The 14,581-nt window shown below is 32.2% G+C and overlaps 1 protein-coding gene across 1 annotated transcript; it reads left to right on the forward strand.

Annotated features, from left to right (window-relative positions):
* The first annotated feature begins 4,798 nt into the window (after nt 1–4,798).
* On the forward strand, nt 4,799–13,858 carry LOC107015059 (ABC transporter G family member 36-like). The gene is made up of 21 exons (XM_015215223.2): nt 4,799–5,196; nt 6,406–6,700; nt 6,786–6,945; nt 7,026–7,102; nt 7,225–7,278; nt 7,625–7,715; nt 8,398–8,699; nt 8,937–9,535; nt 9,729–9,889; nt 10,056–10,165; nt 10,298–10,451; nt 10,537–10,692; nt 10,768–10,943; nt 11,073–11,405; nt 11,489–11,779; nt 11,888–11,971; nt 12,079–12,212; nt 12,292–12,519; nt 12,629–12,800; nt 12,910–13,164; nt 13,252–13,858. The coding sequence occupies exons 1-21, from the start codon at nt 4,799–4,801 to the stop codon at nt 13,522–13,524; spliced, it is 4,503 nt and encodes a 1,500-aa protein (XP_015070709.1). The 3' UTR covers nt 13,525–13,858.
* The last annotated feature ends 723 nt before the right edge of the window (nt 13,859–14,581 follow it).

Consider the following 14,581-nt stretch of genomic DNA (forward strand, 5'->3'; position numbering starts at 1 on the left):
ATTGAAAACAATCTCTCTTAATCTTCATTTAACCCCAATTACATTTAATATATTACTATGTTTTATTACTGTTTCGGTGTCTCCATTGGTTATGATAGCTCTTTTCTTTTATCCACCCAAACTTTGTATTATAAATAATAATTCTCTCTCATGATGAACTAATACAACATAAAATTTCTACAAATAATTAATTTATCAAACTTAAGATTCGCAGTTTGCATGTCATCATATGGTGGTTGTGGAAGGAGAATCCAGTTGCAAATTAATGCAACGTGAATATAATATATATGGTTTTATGTATGTTATGTTGTATTTAATAAATTCAATTGATAACTACCAGGGAGGAGACTTGCTAATTTCTCATTAGAAGCGAAGCGGTAATAATCTCGATTAATATTATCGATTATTAAGAATGTTCATACAAATTAAATGAAGTCCTTTGATTATTACTGAAATGAGTTATTTATATATTAATAAAGATATATATAATGATTAAAGATATAGCAAATCATTTTCCTATAATCAATACATGCAGGGTGTTTTCATATGTTTTTGGTCGTTTGAATAGTTGACCCTTGCCGTCATCCTTACGACAAACTTAATTTTTAACTTTTTAAGAGAGATAAGATACTATTTATTAAAATAATTTCTTTAAAATTATTAAATTATTTAAAATAGTAAATAAAAATTGTTCAGTAAAAAAATTATAATTTCTTATATGTTTATGAATTGGCCTCTAAAAAATAACTTTTTAAGTCACCATCTTATTAAATTTAATACAAATTAATAAAAAATAAATTTATTTTTATGATTTATATTTTTAGTATTAAATTTAACTAGAAAAAGAAAATATTTTAAAAAATTATAAAGGCAAATTTATGCGGGGCGGCTCTATGCAGGATGAGGTGAAGGTGGATTGAAAATGACAAAAAATTATTATACTGAACAGAACGGAACTGAATAAAAAATTTATCAATTAAGCTCAACCCGCCTCACCCTATCCCGCACCGCCCATTGCAATCCCCTTCCCATTTTCAAGGAGACCTGCTAAGTTACTTCCCTTCTGATCACTAAATTTTGAATCTCACTTTCAGCTTGATCGATCGATTTTTTATAAAAAGAAGTAGTGGTACAATAATACGTACTTAAAAGTTTCTGTTATAAATACATTGAATTAAGTGGATAGTCCATAAAGTTGGTACATGAACAACCATCCATATTCACTGGGTTCATGAACCTTTTTGGATAAGAATGTATATATTTATTATGATACTTAATATGGTGATTTTTGGAGTGATTTCTCACTCTATAAATAGGATTGTTCATTCACTATTGTATGATAGACAAATGAGACTTACGTATACTTGAATAAGAAGAAAATTTCTCTTCTTCTATCTACTTCTCTTGTCTTCTTCTCTTTATGATTATATTCTTATAGCTTGATTTTATAACAGTTTCCTATTTTTTTTATTTTTTTATCATAGCATGCTTTAGCCAACATACCATTTGACGTGCCTAATTAATACTATATGTTAAGTAACTTGGTCTGTGAAATCATTTTATTTTAATAATTTAATTTGGTGTTTTGTTATACCAAACAACATCAATCTTTTTTTTTTTCTTGAAGCAGTCAATATTGCATTTCTGAAAATTAAAATAAGCTAAGGTAGCTAATTAACTTGGTGGGTTCCCCAAATTACTTCGGCATAATACATATATTGGACCTTAACAATATCAATCTTTTTTTTTTTCTTGAAGCAGTCAATATTGCATTTCTGAAAATTAAATTAAGCTAAGGTAGCTAATTAACTTGGTGGGTTCCCCAAATTACTTTGGCATAATACATATATTGGACCTTAAATTTAGCTTTAAATTTTAACTTTGACCTCCAATTTTCATAATGCACAAACAGACACTTTAACTATCCAACTTTCATAATGCACAAACAGACACTTTAACTATCCAACTTTTAATAAATAAACACATGAGTCCTACATGGCAAAATACACGTAGGACACCATGTAGGACAAAAAATGACATGTAGGACATGTGTATCTATTTGTTCAACTTTATACAAGTTTAAGTGTCTACTTGTGCACACCCAAAGTTGAAGGACATAAATGTGATTCGAATCCAAATTAAAGAGCATATTTATGTATTATGTTAATTACTTTTACTGGCATGTCATTCTTAAGTAATGACACGTAAATTTCTTTGAAAAATATTACTCTCTAATTAAAAAAAGTAATTTCTTTTTAATTTGTTTTAAAAGAAATGATACTTTTTTTTGTAACATTTTAATTTCAGTTTTCACGCACTATATTTAAGACTACAAAATTAAATAACGATTTTATATATTTTACATAGTTTTAATTTATGATCACAAAATTTAAAAATCTTTTTCTTTTAAATTTTATATCAAATCAAATAAGACTATTCTTTATAAAACAAAGAGAATAATAATAACTGGATAAATTCTGAAAAAGAATTACTGTGTTCCTATTCCTAAACAAGTTATCTTTTTTTTTTCTTTCTTTATATAATATTTTGACAGAGCGATTGAGCTCACATGAATATGTAATCAAACCCCTAGTACCATTCTGAAATTACATATACTTGAAAAAATAAAATAATACAAGCATGCACATAATTACAAACATGCATGCACGTAAAAAAAAAATCCAATAATTGAACTAGTAGCTAATATCTATATAATAAAATCGTGACATGGAATTAGTGTTACGTAATTTCGAGGAAGAAGGTATAGAATTATATATTTTAATTAATTTGACCATCACCAACCCAAAAGCTCTCTACAGTGAAGCATCTTTTTGCTAGCTGACGAAGCCTTCATGTTTGAATTCAAAAAATAGGGCAATTTTGCTCTTTAAAATTGCTAGTTGTATTATATTCTAATAATATTATTAATAATTTCAAGATCGCCAAATTGACATCCATTAAATAAGGAGTATTCTTTAAAAAAAATGAATTATGAAAGAAAGCGTCATTAAAAAATAGACTATTGAGGTATATGTATATATAGATAGTAATTAGTTTACTTATTAGCTAATTCATTGTTGCGGAATTGCTATTTTAAACGTAAAATGTTTTTAGTTTAATTAATTTTATTTGTTCTTATTCATGGTTTTAAATTATAATTATGACAAACTAGATATTTGTGAAATAGTTGAACTGATGTGACAAAATTTAATAATTATATAGAGAGTTATATTTGGTGGTGGATTTAGATTTAAATTTGGTAACAATAACATCAGATTAGATTTTATTTATTTTTTTGAAATTTTACTATTACTATAACTCTGGGTTAAAATTTGGCAAAGCTCGTATTTTATTTTTTGGTATCTAATAGCTCAAGTACATTTTTTTATTTTGGCATTTTGTGATAACGAATATAATGTAGATTAAAATTTGTGAATCCTCATAATTATAATTAATCATTTGTTATTCTTCTTTGCTTTCTTTCATGTATTTTAAAGTTCAATTTATTAGTAATCAATACTCCCTTCGTTCGGTATTATTTGTCATGTTGTGCTTTTCGAAAATCAATTTGACTAATTTTTAAAATTAAATCATATTACATTAATTCGATATTTTAAGCAAAAAAATTAGATATGCTAAAACTATATGAAAAGTACAATAAATTGCAATTTTTTACATATTAATTTGATGAAAAAATACCTCTTAAAATGTTAGTCAAAGTTTTTATAATTTAACTCTAAACTATATACTATGACAAACAATACCGGATGGAGGGAGTAATAACTTACTTTAGAAATAAGTAATTTTAACCCAAATATTTAATTTGTTCGAATTTAATTCAAACTCATCCATTTAATTCTTCGGTATAATCTATGTATAATTTGAAAATTAGCAAGTGGAAAGACGATCAATAAAATTAAGATATGGAGAAACAGAATATCAAAAGAAAAATAAATACAACAATAAAGTACTTTCTTTTCAGTGGATTTCTAGGCTTTTTCTTGTTCAAAAAATAATAGAATTGATCAAAGTTTAGAACACATGTTTGAATTTTTTTTTAATATATGTGTCCTCTTTAATGAAGTCTTACATTTTTTAAAGAGATAAATTCAGCATCTTTTATTTAGAATAACTTAAGAATAAATAAAAGAATAAGAGTGAAAAGTATGATTTAAATTATGCTCCCTTTTCTTTGATAGATATTGGAGATAAATTGTACTGCTACTTTTAATTAGAATGACTTGAGAATAACAAAAAAAATAGTGTAAAATATAATTTAAATTATGTTTTTTTTCTAATAGATATGAATTAACTCACAAATTCAGTAATATATATTAATTCACAAATTTAATTTTCCTTAATAGGTATAAAATGACTCACAAATTTACTTAGTATTCGTTAATAGATATGTATTTAACCTGTAAATTTACTTGAGTATTTCTTAATACATTTACATTAACTTAAGAATTACTCACATATTTCTTAACATTTACATTAATTTAAAATTCAGTTAATATGAAATAGCGAAAACATGTATCACCCAACTTTTGTCACCTGTCCCCTGATTCTAATATAAATATCCACTAATTTTTCTGGACTCATACGCCCATTCTCTATACTCCGTCTTCACAACCAGAAGAGCGTGAGACCCTTTCTGACACAAAACAGAAAATCTTCTCCATTAATACGAGCTCCGTACGAAAAATATCGTTTCTCTGCTCTGTTTTTGTGTCTTCTAACTGTTAATTTCTCGATATTGAGCGTTGAATTACTGTTAGATCGGGAGATTTCGGCGAAAATGGAAGGTGAAAAAGTAAATGGAGGACCGAGGAGGTTGGGGAGTAGTAGGAGTAGTATGAGTAGAACGATGAGTAGAAGCAGAAGCAGAGCAAGTTGGATGGTAGAAGATGTGTTCAATCCAATGCCGAGTAGAAGAAGTACTCGTGGAGAAGAAGATGAAGAAGCACTCACGTGGGCTGCGTTAGAGAGATTGCCGACTTACGATCGATTGAGAAAGACGGTGCTCAAATCGTTCGCCGAGAGCGAAAATCAAGGGAATAAAAAAGTTGTTCATAAGGAAGTTGATGTTCGGAATCTGGGAATCAATGAACGCCAAGAGTTTATTGATCGCTTTTTCAGAGTTGCAGAGGAAGATAATGAAAAGTTCCTCAGAAAGTTCAGAAATCGAATCGACAAGTAAGTTTCTCAAACATATTATCTAAAATAAGTTTCTGGTCATGGGCTCGTTCGTTTAGTTCATGGACTAAATTATTTCAGAACGATAATTTTGAGATTTTGCTAATTTATTTTATCTAAAAGTTGAGATAAAATAAGTTTATAAATATAAATTTTGATTTTAAATTTTAATAAATTTATATCAAATTTTGTTTTCAACTTGTTATTCATAACATAATTTTTTTTTAATGTTGGTTATTTAATTGAACCTCATTATTGCGTGTGCTATATATGTTCGGTATGGTGTAGGAATCATGATTATAAATTTGTAACTGTAGCAAGAGAGTTTTATGTTAGAGTTTCTTATGTGGGTGAGATGAGTTGTAAACATTTTTGTCATTAGGTGTAATTCTTATAAGAATAAGTCAAATATCCAACGACTACAAATGATTATGTACACATTTTATTCTTCAAATCTTATCGTGAACACCATATATCAAATCATATACCATGTGCATATGCATCACAAATTCACAATATGCAACTTGCCCTTGCCAAACATTTCTTTTTTCTAACTCATGTAAAGCCAAAATGCTTTACTATAATTTCGAACCCAACAAATCCAAAACAGTGCAGTTGAACCGCTCTATCCACTAACAAAAATGCATTTTTAAAAGTTTTTATTTATGTGATTATTAGATTATAAGAATTTCTAATTTGCTTATTAGAGACATAATTGGTTTTGTTATTTTTCAAATTTAAGTACTACAGTTTAATTTTATCTACAAAATCTTAATTATCTAAACTTTAATTTAATTTCTCATCTTATCATAAAAATAATAATAATATGATTGATAAAATAAAGTTTGGATTTATGTTGAAGTGAAAAGGAAAAGTAGAAATGGCCGACCTTGTCGTGCAGCTTTTCATTTTAGGAATCAAAGAGGACAGGTAAGAATAAACCATTTTAAAAATAAAAGTTAATCACATAAATTCATAGCAAAAGTCAAAACTATTTTTAATGCCCAAAACGTTCTCTCCACCCTACGTGTATTATGTGACAAACAATCAAAACCAAAAAACTTGGTTCAACTACTATATGAACTAATTTTAGAACAGGTCCACGTACACATTAATAATATAAATCCATCAATAACGTATCACCTTTTTTTACTGAAATTTAATTAATTTGTTTTAGCGGGTAACTTATCTTATCTTATATGATTGCAGAGTTGGAATTACCCTTCCTACAGTAGAAGTTCGTTACGAACACTTAACGATCGAAGCTGATTGCTATATCGGCGACAGAGCTCTTCCCTCGCTGCCTAACGCAGCCAGGAACATTGCGGAATCAGCTTTGAGTTGTGTTGGAATTAATTTGGCTGAGAAAACTAAACTTACTATTCTTAAAGATGCTTCTGGAATAATTAAGCCCTCTAGGATGACCCTTTTATTAGGTCCACCATCTTCTGGGAAAACCACCCTTCTTTTGGCTTTGGCTGGAAAATTAGACCCTAGCTTAAAGGTTAGTTACACTTTTCATATATGTTACAATAACAACGATAACATATTCGGTGTAACATCATTCGAGCATGTTATTTATGGAACAGGTTAAAGGAGAAATCACATACAATGGGCACGGGCTAAAGGAATTTGTACCCCAAAAATCATCGGCATACATTAGTCAAAATGATGTTCATGTTGCTGAAATGACTGTTAAAGAAACTCTTGATTTCTCTGCTAGATGCCAAGGAGTTGGCTCTCGTTATGGTACTTTTAAAATTTTTCACTTCTCGGTTTACTTTCGATTAGTTGTTTTAATAATTAATACTTTATATTTTAATTATTAGAACTTCTAACGGAGCTTGCAAGGAGAGAAAGGGATGCTGGAATCTTCCCAGAGGCTGAAATTGATCTTTTCATGAAGGTAATTAACTCTCTTGTTAGCAGCTACTTAGTAACTATGATACATTTTCTTGTTTTATTTAATTTTAATATCATGAGAACAATATAGTGACATTGTGATGTTACTTTTAATGTTTAATTTAGGCAACTGCTGTGGAGGGACTTGAAAGCAGCCTAATCACTGATTACACCCTCAGGGTAAGTGAGACTGAGACCCTACCAGCCACTTATAAAGTTCTGCATTTACTTAAAACTTATAATTGACTTTTTGAAAATATTAGGTATTGACGTGTCTGAACTAACCACTTTCCTTTTTCCTCCCACCTTTTCTATAACTAAAATCATTTTGTGTAGGTCAAATTCTCTACTCACCAACTCCTTTGTTCAGATCATGTATAGATTCCTTTGACATCTTTGAGATTTCAAAAGAAATAAACATTTATTGATCTTTTAGGAACTTATTATTTGTGATGTAGTAGAAATTTTAATTTATTAGGTAAACAAACACAAGATGAGCTGCTGAACTAATAGAAAAAATGTGCAGATTTTGGGGCTTGATGTGTGTCGGGACACAATTGTTGGGGATGAAATGATACGTGGCATTTCTGGTGGACAGAAGAAGCGTGTCACTACAGGTTAAATTCTTTACTAGGTTGAATTATCTGCGATAATAAATAAACAAACGTCATCCCAAAAATATATGTTACTATAACTTGTAATAACAAGGTAAATTATACTGAATGTAATGGTAGTTATATAAGTTGTTTAAACACATGTGATTCGATGATTTTTTGAACTCATATATTTTGCAAGAACAAATTAAAATAATAACTTTCTAATTAAAAAAATACTCATTTTTTGGGAAGATTTAATTTCACCAAATAATGCTTCTGTTGACTTAATAATTTGAAAGGAGTTAAACTACCAACCATACCTCTCACAGAGCTCTGCGCTACTTTTTAGTTTTAATGCACTTTCTTGAAGTAGCTCCCATCAAATGAGCTACTTCACCTAACTTTATTTGACTATATATCTTCTATTGCCTCATTTTAACTGTTGTTTAGCTTTAAAAAGTTATTTCAAAATAATTGTTACTTAAAAATTAGAAGATTAAAATTGAGAATTATACCTATACTATCGCAGTTTTTTTTGATAAGAAAACAGAATGGTAGACACGGAATCACAATAGAGAGTTAATATCACAAACACATTTCTCAACAATTTATAACTGATTTTCCCCAGGGAAAAAAAAAGTGGTGGTCTTGAGAAAACCACTATGCTATTAGTTATGGGCTAATAATATTGGGCTTGATGCAGGGGAGATGATTGTTGGGCCAACAAAAACATTATTTATGGACGAGATATCTACTGGACTGGACAGCTCAACTACATTTCAGATAGTGAAATGTTTACAGCAGATTGTACATCTTACAGAGGCCACCATCTTGATGTCTCTACTCCAGCCTGCTCCTGAGACATTCGATCTTTTTGACGATATCATTCTCTTATCTGAAGGCCAGATTGTTTACCAAGGCCCACGTGAACATGTACTCGAATTCTTCGAAACCTGTGGTTTTAAATGTCCAGAAAGAAAAGGCACTGCTGACTTCTTGCAAGAGGTAATCATCAAATGACTTTGGTTCTGTGTCGAATCATCCAAAAGTTATGTCTTTTTGGATTATGCCACATGGGTGCAACAACATTTTTGAAGGTTTCGAACAACACACCTCATAATATAAGGAATTGTTAACTTGAAAAATAAAACAGACAATCTGCTATAGCAAATTACGTCGTAGTGCATATTTGAATCCCATTTTGTATTCGCAACATAATCTAACATGTAATTTGTTGCATAGGTTACATCAAAGAAGGATCAAGAACAGTACTGGGTGAATAAACATAAGCCATACCAGTACATATCAGTAAGTGAATTTGCAAAGAGATTCAAGCGCTTCCATGTTGGCTTACGTATAGAAAATGAGCTATCAGTTCCTTATGACAAAACAAGAAGTCACCCAGCTGCTTTAATATTCAAAAAGTACACTGTCCCTACATTAGAGCTTCTTAAGACAAACTTTGATAAAGAATGGCTTTTGATCAAGAGGAACTCTTTTGTTTACATTTTCAAGACCGTTCAAATAGTTATCGTCGCCCTCATTGCATCAACTGTGTTCTTGAGGATCAAAATGCACCACGAAACTGAAGATGATGGTGGTGTCTATGTTGGTGCCCTCATATTTGGAATGGTCAGCAATATGTTCAATGGTTTCTCTGAGCTCTCACTCATCATACAAAGGCTTCCTGTTTTCTACAAGCATAGGGACCTTCTTTTCCATCCACCTTGGACTTTCACTTTACCAACTGTACTCCTTAAGGTTCCAATTTCTGTGTTCGAGACTATTGTGTGGATGGTCATGACATATTATACCATTGGTTTTGCCCCTGAAGCTAGCAGGTAACTCGAGATCATTTCATAGTACATTGAATTTGTATATTTTCAGAAAAAGATGTCAAAAACAACTGATCTTGAAGGACTAGCCAAGGCATGCAACACTACAAAATTAGATGCTTTGGTACTTTGAAATGAGAAACTTGCGTACCTTGGCGGAGTACTGAATTTAACTTTACGGCTTTTCTCCCTTGCTCAGGTTCTTCAAGCAATCACTGTTGATTTTTCTGATCCAACAAATGGCTGCTGGATTATTTAGGCTCACTGCAGGAGTTTGTAGGACTATGATTATTGCAAATACTGGTGGAGCACTCACACTCCTTCTTGTGTTCCTATTGGGTGGTTTCATCCTGCCTAGAGGTTAGTTCAAGACATTAACATGTAGAAGATAATACCATTTGTTTTCTATTTCTTACCAATTTAAAAAAGTTGCAGCCAGAAAATAGAAATATAAATGCTTAATTCTTTTTATGGGGATTGTTCACAAATTTCAATCACTGACGAAGTTCTGGCTTAATTGTAACAGGTTCAATTCCAGACTGGTGGCGATGGGGATTTTGGGTTTCACCTCTATCCTACGGGTTCAACGCTTTCACTGTAAATGAAATGTTTGCTCCAAGGTGGATGAACAGAACTGTAAGTTCGCTTCTACCTTCTCCTTGTCCTTTACCACCCCTCCTGATCATAATATTATCAAGTGAAACATGACACTACTCCAGAAAGAAGCAGTGTGATTTATCGAAGTTCATAACCATAATCCATTCACAGGCCTCAGATGGAATTACTAGATTGGGTGTGCAAGTGATGAGAAGCTTTGATGTTTTTGCTGAAAAGAGGTGGTTTTGGATTGGTGCTGCTGCTCTTCTGGGGTTCACAATTCTCTTCAACATTCTTTTTACCTTTGTTCTTATGTATCTCAGCCGTAAGTATTCACTCCTCAAACGTATAAAGGAATTTGCTATTCAGTGCATTCTCTAAACTTATTAGATCTTTTGTCACCCTATCAGCTCTAAACAAACCACAAGCTATATTATCCAAAGAGCAGGCCAGGGATATGGAAGCTGATCAAGAAGAAAGTAGGGACCCCCCTAGACTTAGAGTCAACAGATCGAAGAGAGATGATCTCCCTCGATCCTTATCTGCAGCTGATGGAAACAGAACAAGTATGATCTTTAGCCCATCAATCACAGAATATGTTTAGGAAATACAAGGCTTACAATAAAATTATTCTCTTGCAGGAGAAATGGAAATCCGACGAATGAGCAGTCGTACTGGCTCTACTGGTCTCCATAGAAATGAAGATGCAAATCTTGAGGCTGCAAATGGTGTAGCACCAAAGAAAGGAATGATTCTACCATTTACTCCACTGGCAATGTCCTTCGAGGATGTTAGCTACTTTGTTGACATGCCACCTGTAAGATTCGTATCCTTCCATTCATTTTCACCTAATTAGTTTGATAATTTATCACCATTATAGCTCCTCAATCCCCTTATCAGGGAGTATACTTTGATTGAACTTGAACCTACTTAATGATTTTTTCAGGAAATGAGGGACCAAGGAGTAACAGAGGACAGACTTCAATTGCTTCGCGAAGTGACTGGTGCATTTAGGCCAGGCGTATTGACAGCACTGATGGGAGTCAGTGGAGCAGGAAAGACTACACTCATGGATGTTCTAGCTGGACGTAAGACTGGAGGCTACATTGAAGGTGATGTAAGAATATCCGGATTTCCAAAGAATCAAGAAACATTTGCCAGAGTTTCAGGATATTGTGAACAAACTGATATACACTCACCTCAAGTAACTATCCATGAATCTTTGTTATTTTCGGCTTTCCTCCGGCTCCCAAAAGAAGTCAGAAAAGAAGATAAGATGGTATGGAGTAACTCCTCCTTATGTAATAATGTATCAATTTTACAGGAAAAATACTGAGTTTTTCTTTGAAAACCTTTTTCCAGGTTTTTGTGGATGAAGTAATGGATCTGGTTGAGCTAGACAATCTCAAGGATGCAATTGTAGGGCTACCAGGAGTTACTGGTTTGTCAACAGAACAAAGAAAAAGATTGACTATTGCAGTAGAGCTTGTTGCAAATCCTTCAATTATTTTTATGGATGAACCGACTTCTGGTCTTGATGCAAGAGCAGCAGCTATTGTTATGAGAACTGTGAGAAACACAGTGGACACAGGGAGAACTGTTGTCTGCACAATACATCAACCAAGTATCGATATATTTGAAGCATTTGATGAGGTAAAATATGAGATCTTTTTAACTTCCACACCATCCAGTCTGAAAAAGAAATGTCTCTTAGCTCTCTAAGCTTCCTTTCTCTAATATGTGTTTTCTTCTGCACATCAGCTGCTTCTTATGAAAAGAGGCGGGCAAGTAATCTATGCAGGCCCATTAGGTCGACATTCTCAGAAAATTATTGATTATTTTGAGGTACTTACTGATTCTCGAACTATACATTCAAATAACTAAAGAACCACCTCACTTTTTTGCTTATGAGTGTCTTAAGGAAAGTGTACTAATTCAACTATCTAATGCAGGCAATTCCAGGAGTTCAAAAAATTAAAGAGAAGTATAATCCAGCAACCTGGATGCTAGAGGCCAGTTCAATTTCCACAGAAACTCGACTAGGAATGGATTTTGCTGAATACTACAGATCATCTGCTTTGCATCAGTAAGTTAAAAATGAGTGAACTGCAAAATGTCTTTGGCACATTCGAAAGAACACTAATGATGTATGTTGCTTCATGCAGAAGAAACAAGGCTCTTGTCAATGATTTGAGCACACCTCCTCCTGGAGCCAAAGACCTCTACTTTACCACACAATATTCCCAGCCCACATGGGGCCAGTTCAAGTCCTGCTTCTGGAAACAATGGTGGACTTACTGGAGAAGTCCAGACTATAACCTTGTCAGATTCTTCTTTAGTCTGGCTGCAGCACTAATGATAGGGACAATTTTCTGGAACATTGGCAGTAAAATGTATCTACCTCTAATCTAAAATTAACCCACAGATTTCACGTTTTTTTTAAAACAGACAATCTAAAAGGTCGACTACTAACTCCTAAGTCTGTTTGTTTCTGTGTTCCAGAGTTACTAGTGGTGATCTAATGATAGTCATCGGGGCAATGTATGCAGCTGTACTGTTTGTTGGAATCAATAATTGTTCGACTGTACAGCCAATTGTAGCCGTTGAGAGAACCGTCTTTTATAGAGAAAGGGCTGCTGGGATGTATTCAGCATTACCATATGCTATGGCACAGGTAAGCATTATCCAACAAAATTGTAACAACATATCAAGCAGTCGTATCTTTTTTACAGGACATTTTCTTATTCATTCTCAGTAATTGATGTAATACATTTGGCTTGCAGGTAATTGCAGAAATACCATACGTACTCATCCAAACAACATACTATACTCTTATAGTGTATGCTATGATTGGCTTTGAGTGGACGGCGGCTAAATTCTTCTGGTTCTATTTTGTAACCTTCTTCTCCTTCCTATACTGGACATACTATGGAATGATGACTGTTTCCATCACACCGAACCACCAAGTAGCTGCGATCTTTGCTGCAGCATTCTATGCTCTCTTCAATCTCTTCTCTGGTTTCTTCATTCCCAGACCAGTAAGTCAAATGTTCTTTACAGGCATTCAAACATATAAATAATCTTGCGCATAACAATGATACTAATATTTCTCATTAAAATCTCAGAGAATTCCCAAGTGGTGGATATGGTATTACTGGATCTGTCCAGTTGCATGGACTGTTTATGGTTGCATTGTATCACAGTATGGTGATGTGGAGGCTACTATCAAAGTCCCAAATATGGCTCGAGACCCTATGATTAAGGACTACATTAAAGATCATTTCGGATACAATCCAGACTTCATGGCACCAGTTGCTGTAGTTTTGGTTGGTTTTGCAGTCTTTTTCGCCTTTATGTACTCTTACGCTATTAAGACATTGAACTTCCAAACAAGATAGGTAGATATGGATAGTACAAAAGCTTGTACATATTGCCTGAAGCTACCTCTTTTCTTCACAAAAGAATGTGGCAATTGTTATATAGTATTATCTTTAAGAGACATAAAAAGGGTCATACACCTCTAGGTCTAGGATCTTTAGTATGTGTTTGTATTTAGGAGTTTTGCAGATAACTATTTCTATAGCACTGAGGAAATATTCATTCTTGTAAAATTCAAATGTAGTCTCCTCAGAATAGCACAAAAATGTTAGCAATAACTCTGCTTCCACAGGGCAAAATGCAATTGTAAATTACTGATGCTTATATGCAATTAAGATTATTTTTTCTCTACTTCATTGAGTGTGTAATACATAATGTTCACAGGAAGAATCAGCATCCACAAAGTTGGTATTTTTGATGTTGTAATTACTATTTCACCAAACAGACATGCACAATCCTTTTTCTTTTTTTTCCTTATTGTTGAGGTGTTCTACTCGCCATTTCGATAGTTGATTTATCGGATGATTACTACGAAAGGAGTAATAGTAACTATTAAATAAAAGACCATCTGACAAATTGACCTAGCATTTTGGAGAATTACGGTCCTTGACAAATTGAGTAAAAAAACTCAATATTTATATTGAGAAATTTACTTGTCATTTTTGATATATCAAGAAAATACAATAATATTTTTTCGTGTTTACCCTAGCATTAAATATTTTTTAATAAAAATACTTATTTTTTAATTGATATGTCAAGTCAAAACGTGACAACTAAATAGGAGAAAATATTTAACCACTTAAACTTTGTTATCCCCTTGACAAGGGCTCAAATACTTTGACACTTGTAATAAATAATTTTTTATTAATTCTAAATATATAAAAATTCGTAAACTGTTAAAATTATGAATATCACAAAAGCATCTTACAATAATGCGAAATATTAGGGTCCAAAGATAAAAGACAGCTTCCTTGTATTACCATGAAGACTTTGCCAGCCGAATTTTCTTCTTTCCATAAATCACTTTAAATGCACTTTTCAATTTCCATAGCCTAATTTATTCCCCTTTAAACTTGT

The sequence above is a fragment of the Solanum pennellii genome, chromosome 3, assembly GCF_001406875.1.
Source record: "Solanum pennellii chromosome 3, SPENNV200".
NCBI classification, from domain to species: Eukaryota; Viridiplantae; Streptophyta; class Magnoliopsida; order Solanales; family Solanaceae; genus Solanum; species Solanum pennellii.